Here is an 18,239-nt window from a genome sequence, read left to right as displayed (position 1 = left end):
ATTGCAGGGGACGTTCTTCATCCAAGGAATATTATAATCTGGAGTGTGTTTATTTATGCATTTAAGAGCAAGATCGATAGATCAAAAGAAAGAAATCCTTAGAGTCAAATAGGTTGAATGAGGACTATGTGCAACATAGCATTTGCATGTAATACGTGGATAAAATATCTTGCTTCTCTTCTGTAAGTTTATATTCTACGTGAATTCAGGTCCATGTGTTTACTGACCAAAGCACCACTGAGGCCAAAGATTAGCAATGACTTTCCTGGATAATGTAACAGGTACAGGGGACAGGACAATGGCCAGCTTCAATTGCTTATGTTGTCAAGCATAATTCAACAATGATGACTTGTATTTGTGTAGTGCTTTTGAAACAGTAAAATATCCCTAGGTACTTCGCAGGGGTTTAATCAAACAGAAGATGACAGGAAGCTGCATAAGGTAATTCAGGGAGGGATAAACAGAACCTTGAATGAAGCAATAGATGTTAAGAGTATCTTAAATAAAGAGGGGAAGATTAAAATGGGAAATAGTTTCAGGGAAGGAATTTCAGGCATGGCTACAAATGGTGGAATGATTAATTTCAACAATGATTCAAAGGCCAGAAGAAATGCATGGAACTACCTTGAAGGCACTAATGGCTGGAGAGGATTTCGGAGAGAAGGTGGGGGAGAATGGTTCGGAAGCAACAAAAAGAATCTTTAGATAAAGTCATTACTTAACAGGTAACCGGTGAAAATGAACAAGCATGGGAGTGATGGATAAGTGGATAACCACAGCAGATTTTTGGATGATTTCAGGTTAACTGCAAGCTGGCGGAACATGATAATGTTTAAGGACAAAAACTTGGCTTCAGGAACAGATGAGCTGAGACAGGGATGGTAACAGGTGATGTTTTCTAAATTAAAAAATATGACTTTAGTGACAATGCTACCACATTACTCTAAGCTTATCTCACTGTCATATATAATAAAAAAAAGATTGAAAACCATATATTTCAGCATCTGACCGATACCAGAAAGAGCTGGGGAACCCTGTTTGTAAGTGTGAGGAGATCCTGGAGTACTCCTATTAACTGTTTGGAGAGAGACATTCATCATTGATGGTTTGTTTGGAAAGGAGAGAGAGACGAAGATTAACAGTTGGACTGTCACTTTAAGACATTGGAAGTAACTTTGGATTTTTACTGAGTTTGGAGTTGGAGACAGCACCGAGCAGCTCGAAGGTTGCTATGGTGACCAAAGGCAGATTGTTGATATTTCTTCAAGGACTTATTGCCTGCTTGTGCACTCCTTTACAGACAAAGGAGGGAGGGACTCTTAGAATGACAGGTGATGCTCAGCCTGGTGAAATAAATGAGAGGTCAGATGATACAGACCTCAGACACATGATCTGGACACTGAATGATCATTGTTGTGCCCGCAGAGAAAGTGGGTTTTGGAGGATCGAACAGGCGGATTGATCCAAATTGCTATTCCATCGGTGAAGAAGGGGTTGACTGGTGGGGAGTTGTCTATGTGTCCACCCTCGCCTGGGTGATAGCTCCACCACAGAAGACCGGTCCCCCTGGTTAAAGTCACAGTCGGTGACTTGTAAAGGATTTCGGAGGATGACGAGAAGATCGACGGCATCAGCTCACCTGAAGACTCGACTCACTCTCTCTCTCTCTCTCTCTCTCTCTCTCTCTCTCTCTCTCTCCATCACTACTCAACTAAATACCATAAACTGAACTGAACTGAACTTTACTCAACATCGTAAGACTGTATCTTTTTACCCCTAGACTTAAAGAAGCTTGGTTTTCATGCATATATATTCCACACTTACTTATATATATAATCATTGCTAACCTGTTTGATTTATCTACATTTATATTACTGTATTGCATAGTTACTAATAAATATTATTAGTTGTTAGCAATACGAGACTCCAAAGTGTTTTCTATCTCTGCTGGCTTCTTGATCCCCGTCACAGGGTACATGACAGTAAGGCTCTTGTCATCCCGCATTCTAAGTTCCTAAAATGAGTGAACATGATTTTACATGAAACTAACTATCTCTTGTACATCAAATTTTGAATGCCTTGAAGAAAATGTCCTCAATACTGACACCAAAACAGGAAAGAAATTTATTCTTGCATAAGATATGCAGGTATTATTGAATGCCATAAGTGAAATGCATGATAACTTGCTGGTAGAAAAGGTTAACTCTGCACTACAGAGATGCATAAGATTTCCAGCATCTGTGTATCTCGGGTAACACATACAGAATGCTGGAGGAACTCAACAGGTCTGGCAACATCAATGCAAAGAAATGAACAATGGGTGTTTTGAGCAGAGACACTTAATCAGTCCATTAACAAAAAGCAGTAAACTATACTACTAAAAAGAAGCTGGTGATTTGAACACAGCTCATTATTTATTTAAATTGAGCATGTAAGTTTGTTTCAGAATATTCTCACATCCTCAATCATAATAACCACAAATAAATCTAAATATTTTCCTCCTATTAATGACAAAAGTTATCAAAGTTCCCACTTCCATATTTTAAACACCACTTGCTTTTCTTCCCTGTTGAGATTTTAACCAATTGCAGTCTGAACATTTTCTCACTACTCAATCTTCACCTTTCATGTCAGACAACAAAATGCAGCAGGTTGCACCACAAATATCCCTTGACCTTAAGAACATGTGAACAGCTGTAGACTAATTAACCCATTGAATCTCTTCCAGCATGTAATCAGGCAATGGGTGACCCAATGCTACCTTTTCCCCATGTCCCTTCATTTCTCTGGTGAGCAAACCGCTACAAATCTTGTGCATAAATAGGATAAATAACTTTTTAAAAGACATTTAAATCTGCTGAAAAAGTGTTTCACATTTCTGCCTCCCCAATAAGTTTTGGTGCAGAAAGTAGTAGAAGGTCAGCTCTTTCTAAGGATAAATTAAAATCAGAAATTAACCAAATGAATTATAAATGTATCAACACTCCTAGGTTAGCATACCTTTTAAATAACATTTCCAAATACTGGTTCTGATCACTACTTTTGGGTGTCTCCGGCAGTGCAGCATACTTCTACATTTGTCAAATGGATAATTACATCAAAGTTTTACTGATGCAATAGGTTCTTAGTTTATATAACTGCTTTGAGTTGACCTAATACAAACAGTTTCCTGGGTCAGCCTCATGTAGACCACAGTCACAATTAGGTTGGAACTGTCAACAGCACACTCTCATTGCCTCCCCAATTTCCCTGACAGGAACAAATGGAGCCTATTGCCACAGTTATACTTTGGTACCAGCTGATTTAAATAGCTTTCTTGACTACCTCTTATGCCACAAACACTACTGCATCCTTTGGTTTAAACCTCAGTTACCACTTAGCTTTTGTTTCCTCCTGGTGATTTTCTTTATGAGTGTAATAGTTTTGAAATTATGTTAACAAGTGTGAATGCAAAAGATATTTCTGCTTGGGACAAACAGTAGGAACATTACCTTCAAAGGAGACATTGGATTATCATAATTTCAATGCGGCAGATTCCAGGGCTTATCCATTCATAGGCTATCAATTACCAATTGGCAAATTTTATATAAATGATAAGGGAGCAATACACATCCTCTGTGTGCACCATGTAAGTACATACATAAATTAGCACACAAGTATAATTGAAACACATCAGCCTCGGATACCAAAATTACTTATTTCCATTGCTGTTTGCTACCTTGTAATAAAACATGGAATGCATTTCTAGATATGGCTAAAGTTTAAACTCCAGCTTCACTGCTAAACCAACTTGCTCTGATGTAGACCCCAGTGGGTAGATTGAATTAAGTCAAAGCAAATATTTAGGCAAGTCCTTACTTTAATGAAAGGCAGATGCTTCTTTCTTGATCTTAGCTGATATTTTATTAACTATGTGGTGCATTTAATGTGTCTATTGGAAAAATACTGTTTTCATACAGTTATCTGCAACTTACAGGCAACTGCACGAAGAACCATCAATTTTTTACAGTGTATTTATGCCTATTACAGCAACTAAGCAATATTCTGTTTAGCCAAATACATGTATATGCTTAATTGACAATTAAACGTGAAACTTGGAAACTTGAACTGCTTTGTACTTGCTCATTCTTTTCCTAATCAATGATGCCTGTCCTCCAGGTTGCTCTTTCCTGGGATGTATAATGGTTCATTGCGATTTATTTTACGATGTGAACACTGTTCAGTAACTTTAGGAACTTGCTCTGCCCTTCTGACTTTGAGTGGAAAGCAGGGTGAAGCTGAACAATGAGGCCAGTCAACACACCACTATCCCAAGGTTAATTGCTACTCCGTCAACATCAAGAGGCAACTTATTGCCGACTGCAAATCAAATCACTGGACGGTAGCTTCCAGTAAGCTCAGTACTTAACTACGGTCACTTACAAGTGAAGTCGACAAAGTGGTAGACATGGGCCAAAGAGCAACAATAATTGCAGTAAATAACTGCACGGAAAGAAGAGGCTTAGTGGAGACCTTCATCAAAATCACTAAGACATACACTCAAGCCAATGCTGTGGACAATATATTTTCTTCATTTGAAAGTAAGACCTGGCTATTATACTTCCTTTCTAAAAATTCATAGACACACGATTAGTAGAAGTGCAATGTGTCTTCAAATTATATACATTCTCTTTTGTTCTCCTATTGGAACGCAAGGAGCTAACAAAAATGGAGCAGATAATGATGTTATTGAGAGTGGATGAGGATGTAACATTATCACAAATATCCTTAACATTGCATGAGATACAAGATTTATTGGGGTAAAGCAAGCATAATGTTCACACATTAGTGAGACTGTTAGATTATAGCAAAATTAAATGACTATTTCAACAAGATGGAAACTTAACCTACTGTGAGGAAAAGCTTTCATCTCATATGGCTGCTTTTGGTTTAGGAACATTAACTTATGCTTATTACTATTGTGGAATGAGAACAATGAATTTAGTGTGGGATGGATTTAAAGAAGTAGGCACTGTGTCTTATAGGTCCACTATGTTCCCTATAAGTATTCATCGGCACTTTCCTTTCCTTAATGATAATGAGGAGAAGGAAGACAGCCAGCAACAGTACCAAATGGGCAAAGTGTGGAAGAGGAAAATAAGGATAAGGAATTAAAATAATCATGATTATCTAAGTGAAGAAGAAAAAAAGGTTATGAAATTTCAGACTTGTGTCTCTAATCTTTAGCGCTTTAAACACCATTACCTGAGGAAATTCAGATTTCCAGAGGATGTTTCTAGTAGATTACACAGAATGCTGGTACCTGGCATGTCAGGTATTAAGATCTGTTGAGACTGGAGACAAGATATCGGAAATATTTTACAATCCACCATCCATAATTCCATCCAGCAGGTGACTGCTACACTACATTAATTCATTGCTCTTTCCCGTATATCTTCAGTCAACTTTCATTTCTCATCTACTCGTACGTGCTTCTTTGCTGTCACTGTCACATTTGAGGCCTTAAGACGACAAGATCTATAGGAGCAGAAGTAGGGCATTCAGCCCATTGAGTCTGCTCTGTCATGTTGGAATAAATATTAGTAAACATGCAAAATTTTGCAAGTTTTATAAATATTTACTTTTGTTAATAAAAATGGTCAGCCCTCAAGTCCTGGTTGTGATGATCATCTCACAAGATGGAATAATCCTAAATGTTGACTTGTTATCAGTTGACCGATGCAGAGGCTTTGACCCTGATCAGCCCAGTGGCCTTTTGGCAGTTCTCTGCTACCAAAGGCCTTTGAACTACCTTATCATGTCTCTGATGAGAGAAATTTAAAACCAGTTAAATAATTCAAAATAACTTTTAAAACTGAAAAATAATAACTGTATACATAAACACCATCTGCCAGAAATTAAAAATAAAAGCATAAAAATTAAATAAAATGAAGGTGAAAAAAAACTTGCGTTCACTTACTTTCCAACTCAATCAAGTCAGTAACCCCATGCAAATAAAAGCAATGCATACAAAATGCATCTGACACTCTGCAGAAGATATTTTTGTTCTCACCAAGCAGTGGAGCAGGAGGTCAGATAAGAAAGCACCTGACGTCCACTTCATACTTGGTACTGGTATTGCAATGTGGGAGGGTAAACAGCCTGAAGTCATGCCTCAGCGGAAATGTTTACTGGTGCTGCTTTGGGGGGGGGGGGAGTAGGAGGGGTTTAAATTAGAGATGCAGGGGGATAGGAGCCAAAGCACCAGAACAGATAGTGGAGTGGTTCTGGAGAAAGATGGTATTAAGCTTACATACAATGTTATGATTCGAAAAGTTGAGCATGGTGGGACTAATATTCTTAGCTGCATATATTTTAATACAAGGAGAATCGTAGGGAAAGGCTGATGAGCCTGGGGCATTGATCAGCAAGTAGACTTATGATGCTGTAGCCCTTAGTGAAATTTAGTTGCAGGAGGGTCAGGACTGGCAGCTCAACATTCCAGGGTTCTGTTGTTTTGGACACGACAGATGGGGGGAGAAATTATAGGGGGATTGGTGCCATTACTGGACAGGGAAATGTCACAATAGCGCTCAGTCATGACAGACTGGGGGACTCATCCTGTGAGGCATTATGGGTAGAACTGAAGTATAAGAAAGGTATGACCACATCAATGGAAATATATTATAGACCACCCAACAATCTGCAGGATTTAGAGGAGCAAATTTATAGAGAGACCACAGTCTGTTGCAAGAAACATAAGTTTGTGATGGTAATATACATAAAAGTTGCTGGTGAACATAGCAGGCCAGGCAGCATCTCTAGGAAGAGGTACAGTCGATGTTTCGAGCCGGGGCCCTTCGTCAGCCCGAACTGTCAACTGTACCTCTTCCTAGAGATGCTTCCTGGCCTGCTGCATTCACCAGCAACTTATATGTGTGTTGCTTGAAATTCAAGCATCTGCAGATTTCCTCATGTTTGAGTTTCTGATGGCAGGTGATTTTAACTTTCCAAATATTGACTGCAAATCCCAAACTGTAAAAGAGCTGGATGAGAATGTGTTTAGGAAAGATTCCTTAATCAGTACATAGATGAACCAACTAGAGAGAGTCTGATACTAGATCTCCTGTTTGGAAGATAGGAAAGGTGACAAACGTTTATGTAGGGAACACTTGGCAGCTAGTGATCATAATGCCATTACTTTCAAAGTAATTATGCAAAGGAATAAGTCTGGTCCTTGGGTTGTGATTTTAAATTGGAGAAAAGCTAATTTTGATTTCAGAAAGGATTGAATTGAGAAAGATAGTTTTCTGGCAAAGGTGTACTTGGTAAGAGGGAGAGTACAGAGTTTACATATTTCTGTCAAAATATAAGGCAAAGATAACAGGTTTAGGGAACCTTGGTTTTCAAGTGATATTGAGGCCCTGATTAAGAATAGTAGGTATAGGTCAGCAGGAACAAATAAGGTACTTGAGTATAAAAAATCAAGAGAATACTTAAGAAGGAAATCAGGTGGGCTAAGAGAAGAGATTAGATTGCTCCAGAAGACAAGGTGAAGGAGAATCCAAAGGGCTTCTACAGATGTATTAAGAACAAAAAGATTGCAAGGACCGTATTGGTCCTCTGGAAGATCAGACTGGCAATCTATGCATGGAGCCGAAATAGATGGGGGAGATCTAAAAATGACATTTTGCATCTCTGTTTACTTGGGAGATGGACACAGAATCAACAGATGTGAGGCAATCATCAGCAAGGTCATGGACCCTATACAAATTACAGAGACCATAAGATATAGGAGCAGAATTAGGCCATCTGGCCCATCAAGTCTGCTCCGCCATTTCATCATGGCTGATCCAAATCCCACATGACTGCTGTAACATTGCCCTTTTGATGTGACTTTTCTATCACCTGTTGTAATTTGTAGCCCACATCTTTGCTACAGTTCGGAGGCATGTACATAGCTCCCATCAGGGTGCTTTTTTTACCCCTGCAGTTTCTTAGCTCTGCCCACAAGTATTCTACATCTTCCAATTCTTTGTCACCTCTTTCTAAGGATTTTATTTTAATTTTTTACCAACAGTGCCACCTCACTCACTCTACCTACCTGCCTGTCCTTTCGATACAATGTGTATCCTTCAATGTTAAGTTCCTAGCTATAATCTTCCTTTAGCCATGATTCTGAGGTGCCCACAACGTCATACATGCCAACCTGTACTGTGTTCAACTACTTTATTCCGTATACTGCATGCATTCAAATATAACACCTTCAGTCCTATATTCATCATCCTTTTACATTGCAGCTCATCCTGTTGACTGCAGTTTTGTCCTATCATCAGCCTGTCCTTGCTAGCAGTCTCACTACACACTGCCTCTGTCTGTAAACCAAACTGCCCCATCCTCAACCCTATCACTCCGGTTCCCATCCCCCTACCAAATTAGTTTAAACTCTTCTGGATAGCTCTAGCAAACATGCCCACAAGAATACTGGTCTCCTTCGGGTTCAGGCATAACCCATCCCTCTCGTAAATGTCGTACCTTCCCCAGAAGAGGTCCTTATGATCCAGAAATCTGAATCTCTGTCCCCTGCACCAGTTCCTCAATCAGGCATTCATCCATCAACTACTCCTATTTTTGCATTCACTGGTGTGTGGCACAAGCAGAAATCCCAAGATTACAATCTTGATGGTCCTGCTTTTCAGCTCTCTTCTTAGTTCCCTAACATCTCTCTTCAGGACCTCCTCACCTTTCCTACCTATGTCATTGGTGTCAATATGTATCACAACTTCTGGCTGATCATCCTAGACCGTAAGACATAGGAGCAGAATTAAGTCATCTGGTCCATCGTGTCTGCTCTGCCATTCAATCATGGCTGATCTTTTTTTCTATCTCCTCCTCAACCCTAGTTCCTGGCCTTTCTCCCCATATCCTTCCATGCCATGTCAAATCAAGAACCTATCAATCTCTGCCTTAAATATACCCAACAACCTGGCATTCACAGCTGCATGTGGCAACAAATTCCACAAATTCACCACTCTTTGGCTAAATATTCCACAAATTCACCACCCTTTGGCTAAAGATCCCACAAATTCACCACCCTTTGGCTATCCTCTCTCTTAGGGGAACCTGATCCAAGACATTCCTGATCTTAGCACCTGAGAGACAACATAACATCTGGGTGTCTCCTTCATGTCACAGAATCTCATCTCGATTCCTCTAACTATGGAATCTCCTTTCACTACTGCAGTCCTCCTCACCTCTCTTTGCTTCTGAGCCATAACGCCAGACTCAGAGGTAGAGACCTGGTCACTGCGACTCCCCAGCGTAGGTCGTCTCCCTCAACGGTAACCAAAACAGTATACTTATTATTGAGGAGAATGACCAGAGGAGTACTCTGTACTGCCTGTTGCCTGCTTCTCTTCCCTCTCCAGACAGCTACCCAGTTACCTGCCTCCTGCAACCTAATAGCTCCTAACTATTACTTCCTCAGTCTCCTGTATAAGCTGAATACCATCGAGCTGCAACTCCAGTTTCTTAACATGTTCTCTGAGAAGCTGTTGCTTGGTGCATTGGTGCAGATGTAGTTATCTGGAAGTAGTGTTTACTGCCTTCAGGCAAATTAGCGGGGAGATAAATCCCCAGGGCCTGACAAGGTGTTCCCTCAGATGCTGTGGTAGGCCAGTGCGGAAATTGTAGGGGCCTTAGCAGGGATATTTAAAACATACTTGGCCACAGGTGAGGTGCCGGAGGTTTGGGGGATAGCTAATGCCATTCCATTCTTTAAGAAAGGCTCTAAGAATAAGCCAGGGAATTATAGGTTCATGAGCCTGACATGAGGAATGGGAAAGTTATTGGAATGTTTTTTAAGGGACCGGGTATATAAGTATTTGGATAGACAAGGACTGATTAGGTACGGTCAACATGGCTTTGTGCATGCTACGTAATGTCTAAGCAATTTTATAGAGTTTTTTGAGGAAGTTACTAGGAAAATAGATGAAATCAAAGAAGTGGATGTTGACTACATAGACCTTAGCAAGACATTTGACAAGGTCCCATATGGGAGGTTGGTCGAGTGCTCAGTCGCCTGGCGTTCAAGATTAGGTAGGAAATTAGATTAGACATTGGATTTGGTGGGAGAAGCCAGAGATTGGTAGTAGATGGTTGCCTCTCTGACTGAAGGCCTATGACTAGTGGTGTGCCACCGAGATCAGTGCTGGGTCCATTGTTGTTTGTCATCTACATCAATGATCTGGATGATAAAGTGGTAAATGTGTTCAGCAAATTTTGGATTAGGGTGTAGTGGGCAGCGAAGAAGACTGCCAAAGCTTGAACTGGGATCTGGATCAGCTGGAAAGATGGCTGATAAAAGTTAAAGCAGAACAGTGTGAGGAGCTGCATTTTATGAGGAACTGCCAGGGTAGGTCTTACATTGTGGATGGTATGGCATGGACGAGTGCAGTTGAACAGAGGGATCTGGAATACAGGCCCATAATTCCTTGAAAGTGACATCACAGGTGAATAGGGTCATAAAGAAAGCTTTTGACATATTGGCCTTCATAAATCAATGTATTGAGTACAGGAGTTGGGATGTTATGTTGAAATTGTATGAGAAGGTGGTGAGGCCTAATTTGGAGTATTGTGTCCAATTTTGGTCACCAACGTACAGGAAAGATGTAAATAAAATTGAAAGTGTGCAGAGAAAAATTACAAGGATGCAGCTGGGACTTGATGAGCTGAGTTACAGGAAAAGGCTGAATAGGTTAGGAGTTTATTCCCTGGAACATAGAAGATTGAGGGGAGATTTGACAAAGGTATACAAAATTATGAGAGGTATAGACAGGATAAATGCAAGCAGGCTTTTTCCACTAAGGTTGAGTGAGACTGCGAAAAGAGGTAATGTGATGAGGGTAATAGGTAAAACGTTTAAGGGGAAAATGAGGGGAAACTTCTTCACACAGGGAGCAGTGAGAGTGTGAACTGAACTGCCAGGGGGAGCAGACAGATTAATGGTTCGGCATGGACTTAATGGGCCAAAGGATCTGTTTCTGTGTTGTGGCTTTCTATGACTCTAAGCAAGTAAGTCGGATCAAAATATACAAAGTGCAAATGCAACCCATCTGGAAAACACATTGGCTTATCCAACATTTCTACTCACGCAATTGCAATAAATGGACTTTTAAAAGGAAATCCATGCGGAGACAGACATTTCTGTATAATTCTGGAGATAATGAGGATAATGAACATCCATAACAATAGTATAAATATGTATATAGTATGCACTAATACAACTTAAAACAGGTTTTATTGTATCTATAAACAAGACACAGTGAGTGCAAAAAATATTCCTTCATTGGTGTTACATAAGCTTCACTGAGAGCACGAGCAAGATGAGCTGAGCAGTCAGATGCATTCTGTATGTAACATGGTTTCTTTTATTGTATCTGGTACTGAGGGAATAAGCAATCATTTCTGGATTCTCATGCTTCACGTTCACTACAATGATGCACAAAGTAAGATGGAGCAAACTCAACAACATATAAAATATTGTTTGCTGGAAGAGATGAGCAAAACTCTGTCTCTACTGCCAAATGACATTATTGACTGTTACATACACCAAGTAATTTTCATTTCTTTTTCCCTCATCAAAAACACTGAAATTGGATTTGTACACTGTGCACTACTCTCTTATTACAATTGTGACACAATATATTAACTCCCCTCCTTCTTGTTTCTGTTGGATTGGAGTGCACAAAAAAGCAAAGCCTAACCATAATAATTGGGTGGCAGGATGGAGATATGTCTCTACCAAAGGAGGTGTAAGGCACTCTTTCCTTCTGCTAGCCTGCAGGTCACCCTTGGGATAGGTGTTAGCATCTGCTAGCCCCCTGATCAGGGTCATGTGAAGCCATAGGAGCAGGTGGTTATGCAACCACTGACATCAGGTGGACAACCTCTTAAGAGTATTGTTAATGGCTGGGGTCAGCTGTCTTGTAAACACATTGCCTAAAGAAGGGCAATGACAAACCACTTCTGTTGAAAAATTTGACAAGAACAATCATGGTCATGATTGCCTATGTCATATGACACAGCACATAATGATGATGAGGAACCATAATGTAACGCTCTAGTTAAGATTGTTACTGCTATGCTGTAGGTATTTTATTTTAGCAGTTCTGTAAGAGCAGTCTGTAGTGCTTTCAGCCTGTTTCAGTTTGAGCTGAGATAAAGGGGTTTGTTGTTCAGCTAAGGATTATGGTGTCAGCCAGTCAGGATGGTGGAGTTGGGAGACGGTTCGGGAGAACGCTGTGCAGAGAAGTTCTGTGAGGGACACTGGTGTGGGTCAAGGTCTCTTTTTTTTGACAGGAGCTGGGAATAGTCAGGAGGGAAAATAGCTGAGGTTGACATCCCTGTTGCACAAGGTGCTTTGTGCAGATGAAAGGCTTCAAGGAGGAAGGACCAATACTCCCGTGGGAGACCCATTTGTTCGAGATGGATTTCGAGCAACATTTGGAAGGTGGTGTGTGGTTTCACGCAGACTAAGGGTCTATCGCCTGAGTGACAGACAAGTTCAAGATGAGCTCCAACTTAAGTGCGCATTTGACTGTTTAAGAATAATGGGCCTATTTTGTTTTTTTTTTCTTTCTTTTGTTTAATAACTGTTTGCTTAGGTTAACATTCTTAAATATACTTTTTTTATAATTGTATACAGTGTACGATCTGTTATTTCTTGTTGATAGGCAGTTACCAGGGGCAGTAACTCACACAGCATTCACACAAACCAGGATCTGAGTGGGTAAAACATCTCAACCTCAGGGATCTGGCGGGACCAAAAATGTACACCCTGGACATACAAAACCCAAGAAAGGTGTGTTTCTCGCTGCAGAGTCCAGTGCCTGTTAGCGAGGGGCTAACAAGCCATATTTCCAGAGATGCCCAATAAAAGGGGGTTTCAATAATAATATGCAAAAAGTATTTTGTGAATATAATTATAAAAGCATATAACAATAATACAATACACAAGACAATATGGCACATCATTCTGCAGAATCAAATGTAAATATGATGTGGTGCCTTCAAAGCCACTACTATCAATACTGCTTATTAAGTTACGCGCAGCTTATGTCATCCAACAATCATCTAACTTCATTTCAACTTATAATTATTCACTAAGAGTTCATTAACTTAAAGTAAAGCCAATACAATATCCATCCAAGGATCTTCCATTTGGTTGCCTGTCTGCCTCTGACCAGGCAGGTGAATATTTTGGCCTGATATGTTAGATAAATCTTAATCGCATATTAAATCACAATTTCACAATTCTACTTTTCATTGCTCAAGAAATAAAATGTCCTTCATGTCTAAATTTGAACTGGTTTGAATGAATGTACAATCAGATTACAATATCTGTATCTCCTAAATAGTAATTCACTCACAGTTCGGAAGTAGGTAATTTGTATAGTAGAAAGATACTCTGCGTCTCACATCTTCAGAATTGTACAATTGTTGCAGTGATATGTGTTTAACTTGCTGGACTGAATACAATAACTTGCTTTTCTTTCTGATGTGGCAATTTTTTACAAGTGGTATTCACTGTTGATTCATTTCTTATACTTCATTTTGTGTTTAACTCTCTTTGGCTGTTAAATCAGTGCATTTCATAGAAAATAAAAGGCTTTATCTTCTCAGTTGAAAGGTGGCTAACAAGCATTTATTTTAAACCAGATGCTCACTTTTATATAGTTTTGCTGATAGTCAATGATAAAGAATACTGACCGTCTTCCCGTGATTTCTGTATGAAGGCTTCCACTCCACTCTCTCCATAGCTTCCTTCAGAAGCAAGAGTAGAAACATAATTCCATCGTAATGCTTTGACAATATCAACCATGGCCTGTGACTGAAAGGTGTCAGATGGGACCACACGAGAGAAGAAGTCGTACCTGCTGTTGTCACTGAGCTCTGGGGCTGTGGATGCATAGCTTATCTGAGGAATCTGTAACAAAGAAAACACATGCAGTAAATGGAAACATAGACCTTGAGTATTCACTCAATTGTGTGTTTATTTCTTGCTCCAAGGTCTAATCATAATTATGATAGCCAATAAAAAAAATCACCGGATTTTAAATACAAATTATACTTACAATTTCCTACCACCATTTGCTCAAAATTTAATAAGACATAGGAGCAGAAATAGGTCATTCCACCTATCCAGGCTACTCTGCCATTCCATCATGACTGGTTTATTATCCCTCACAATCCAATTCTCTTGCCTTCTCACCATTACATTTGACGCACTGACTACTCAAGAAACTATCATCCTTTGCGGAAAAAATACTCAATGATTTCGTCTCCATAGTTGCCCATGGCAATGAATTCCACAGATTTACTAAAGAAATTCCTCCCCACCTCTGTTCTAAATGGATGTCCCTCTGGTCTAAGGCTGTGCTCTTTCATCCTAGGCTCACTCACTACAAGAAATATCCACCCCACGTAGACGCTATCAAAACCTTTCAATATTCAGTTGGTTTCAATGAGGTCTTCCAATCCCTCATTCTTCTAAGCTCTAGCAAGTACAAGCATAGAACCATCAAACGCTATACGTTAACCCATATTCATGGAATCATATGTTAACCCTTTCATTTCCAGTATCATTCTTGTGAACTTCATCTGGTCTTTCTCCAATGCCAGCACATCTTTTCTTAGATAAGAGGCCCAAAACTGCTCACAATACTCCAAGTTCAGTCTAACCAATGCTTTATAAAGCCTCAGCATTGCATCCTTGCTCTTATATTCTAATCCTCTTGAAATGAATGCTAACTTTGCACTACCATTCCTTACCACCAACTCAACCTACAAGTTATCCTTGCTGGTATCTTTCCTGTCATACACGAACTCTTACCTTGTTTAGCAGCCTCTTGTTCGGCACCTTGTCAAATGCCTTTTGAAAATCCAAATAGACAACATCCACTGACTCTCCTTTTTCTATCTTGCCTGTTATTTCCTCAAAGGAAATAGTGCTTAATAATAGTGCTTCAAGCTTGGGAATGTACTATGGGTAAGTACATGTTATCAAGCCATCAGACATTATGTCAATTAAGGTGATATTTGTCATTCCTAGATCTGGAGTTATTTCACTATTGTTGGTCATTGAGCAATACAGCGCGCGTGCGCGTACACACACACACACACACACACACACACACACTGACCATGGGAGCACACAGGGGCCCAATTCCTGGTTTCAGCTCAATCACCCAAAGCCCTGCCCTTCCATATACCAGTCCAAGTGCTTCTTAAATGATGCTACTGTACCTCTCCCAACCACTTCCTCTGGTAGCCCTTTCCATATATTCACCACCTTCTACATGAAAAAACATCTTTCAGGTATCTTTCAAATGTTCCTCTTTTCGTCTTTTATCCTTAACCTATACCCACTCAATCTGGAATCTCCTACTCTGAGGGGTAAATCTGTTACCATCTATCTTATGCATGTCTATAATTTCAATCTCTTCTATAAGATCATTTCCATATGTTCCAAAGGATGAATACTTTGTCTGGCCAATCTCTCACCATAACTCAGGCCTTCAGGTACTAACAACAACTTTATAAATTTTCTCTGCACTCTTTCCAGTTTAACAATGTATTTTGTCTGTAATACAGAGACCATAGTTGTACACAATACTCCAAGTGCTGCCTTGCCACAACTTATGCAACTGCAACAAAATGTCCCCAACTCCTCCGATACTCAGAGCCCAGACTAAATACAGGCTAAACACAATTTCCATAACCCTGTCTACCCACAATGCTGCTTTTAACAGACTATGCAATTGATATTAATCAAGATAGCACATCATATCAAACTACAACAGCAGCAAACTGCACGAAGGAAGGTCAACACTAATTCTGTATATGAGCTGTGACAAGGGTGCAAACAGCACGAGAGGTCGGCCGATGGAGACATACTGCGAGGTTTAAGAAGAACTCTGGAGCTTTCGGGGATTATTGGTGGGCTGCAATCATAATGATCTATTAGGCACTTAGCAGGGGCCAGTAAAGAGAAGTGCAATATAAGCAGAGCGGCCATTGTGTGAGCCAACAGTGTTAGAGTGCCCAGGCTTTTGCTCAACAGCCTTCAGTGAGAACAGGCAAGGGTAAGCACAAGCAGATGTTCTAAGTAAAATTTCTAGTTTTTCTTTTTTCTGTTAGTACATAATTAGTGCACTGAGAATGGGTTCAGTGCTATGTTCCTTGTGTGCGATACAGGAACTTTGTGAAACCTCCAGCCTCCCTGATAACTACATCTACATGAAGTGCTCCGAGCTTCAGCTCCTTAGAGACTGTTGTAAGAAACTGGAGCTGCACCTGGATAACCTTCAGCTCATATGGGAAAATGAGGAGGTGACAGATAGAGTAGGATGGCGATAGACCTCTACAAAAGGAGGTATAAGACACGCCTTCCCTCTGCTCAGCTGCAAGTAATGCTTTGCACAGGATTCTACACCTGCTTAGCCCCCCAATCAGGGTCACATGAAGCCACTGGAGCAGGTTGTGGATGCTTGTATGAGTAGCTGGTGCATATCACAAGTCCTGGTTATGTGACCGCTGATGCCAGGCAGACAATCCCAGAAGACTACTGATAATGGCTGGGGTCACCCGTCTTGTTAAGACACTGCCCAGGAGAAGGCAATGACAAATCACTTCTGTAGAAAAATTTGCCAAAAACTATCGTGGTCATGGAAAGACCATGACTGCCCGTGTCATGCAACACAGCACACAACAGACAAATGATAGACAGGAGATACAGAAAGGTAATCATCCCTAAATTGCAGCAGGCAGGTACCTGGGTGCCTGTCAGGAGAGGGAAGGGGAATAGGCTGTACCCCTCTGGCTGTTCACCTCAATAATAAGTATACAGCTTTGAATACTGTTGGGGGGGAGGAGGGGACAACCTACTCGCGGCAAGTCGGAGTAAAAAGATCTCTGGCACTGAGTCAGGCTCTGTGGCTCAGAAGGAAAGGAGGAGAAGAGGCGTGTTGTAGCACGGGGGATTTCATAATTAGAGTAGCAAACAGCATATTCTGTGAATGTGACAGAGACTCCCAGATGACATGTTGCCTCGCAGGTGCCAGAGTCAGGGATGTCTCGGGTCAGGCATACGGCATTCTAAGTGAGGAGAGTGAACAGTTGGAAGTTGTGGTACATATTGTTACCAACAGCATAGGTAGGAAAAGGAGAATACAGGGAGTTAGGCAGAAAACTCAAAAGCAGACCCTCCAGGGTAGTAATCTCTGTAGTGCTGCCTACGTAATGTGCCAGTGAGCATAAGAACAGGATAATTTGCCGGATGAATGTGGGGCTGGGGAATTGGTGCAGGAGAAGGGTTTCAGATTTTTGCATCTTTAGGATCTCTTTTAGGCAACGTATGAAATGTACAAAAAGGACGGGTTTAAACCTGAGCCTGAGGAGGACCAAAATCCTTGCAGCCGGTTTTCTTAGCGTTGTTGGGGAGGGTTAGAATTTTGCAGGGTCACCATGATTTTAGAATATTTTTCCCCTAGAGGTCTGTGTTTCACAGCTTATTGAGTGTTAAGTATAATAATTATATTACCACTTTAAAAATTTTTTAAAATAACACTCCTATTGCTTGCTCTGAATCAGACATCCAGTCAGCAATGTTTATTATTTCAGTGTAGATTTCCTTCTTTGTTTTTCCAGAAATATAAAAATAAACTTGCTCAAATTGCTGTTAATGGGTATAAATTTACCTTACAATTTCCAGTAATAATTGGGATCAACAAACATTTTGAACGAGGAATTATGTGAGCTACAAATAATACATCTAATTTGTGAGAATGCTACGCAGCCAGTGGCTTGAAATACTACATTGAGACCACTGCAAATCTCTCAGGCAGTTGTGAAGGTTCACACATTGATTTTTCACAGAGAAACAGGACTGTTTCTCATGGTATCCATAGTTGTCCAATATTTATTGCTGATCTGCATTATCTGTTTATGGGAGATAGTTGTGTACTAGTTTGCTCTCATTTCCTTCATTCTAGAACCTTATTAGATATAAAGTTCTTCGGGATTACTTTAATTTGTGGAAGGTTTTGCATGAATTCAAAATGTTATATATTTACTTGCAACACTGTTTGAACTTGGATTAGAAAATCAAATAAGATAATCATTCCACCAAAAAAAGGCAAGCTTTAAATAATATTTTGAAGAACAAAATTAGTGCCCTGAATTCCATGAAATCATTAGAT

The 18,239-nt window shown here is 40.2% G+C and overlaps 1 protein-coding gene across 1 annotated transcript in view; it reads right to left on the bottom strand.

Moving 5' to 3' along the window:
- LOC134355538 (metabotropic glutamate receptor 4-like) overlaps positions 1-18,239 on the bottom strand; it is a 1,343,412-nt gene that overhangs the window by 946,662 nt on the left and 378,511 nt on the right. The window contains exon 3 of the mRNA XM_063065551.1: positions 13,750-13,966. Within this exon, the coding sequence (XP_062921621.1) occupies positions 13,750-13,966 (217 nt within the window). The remainder of the gene's footprint in view (positions 1-13,749; positions 13,967-18,239) is intronic.

The sequence above is a fragment of the Mobula hypostoma genome, chromosome 13, assembly GCF_963921235.1.
Source record: "Mobula hypostoma chromosome 13, sMobHyp1.1, whole genome shotgun sequence".
Taxonomy (NCBI): Eukaryota; Metazoa; Chordata; class Chondrichthyes; order Myliobatiformes; family Myliobatidae; genus Mobula; species Mobula hypostoma.
The sequence above is the reverse complement of the archived record's forward strand: the minus strand, read 5'-3'. Positions and strand labels throughout refer to the sequence as shown.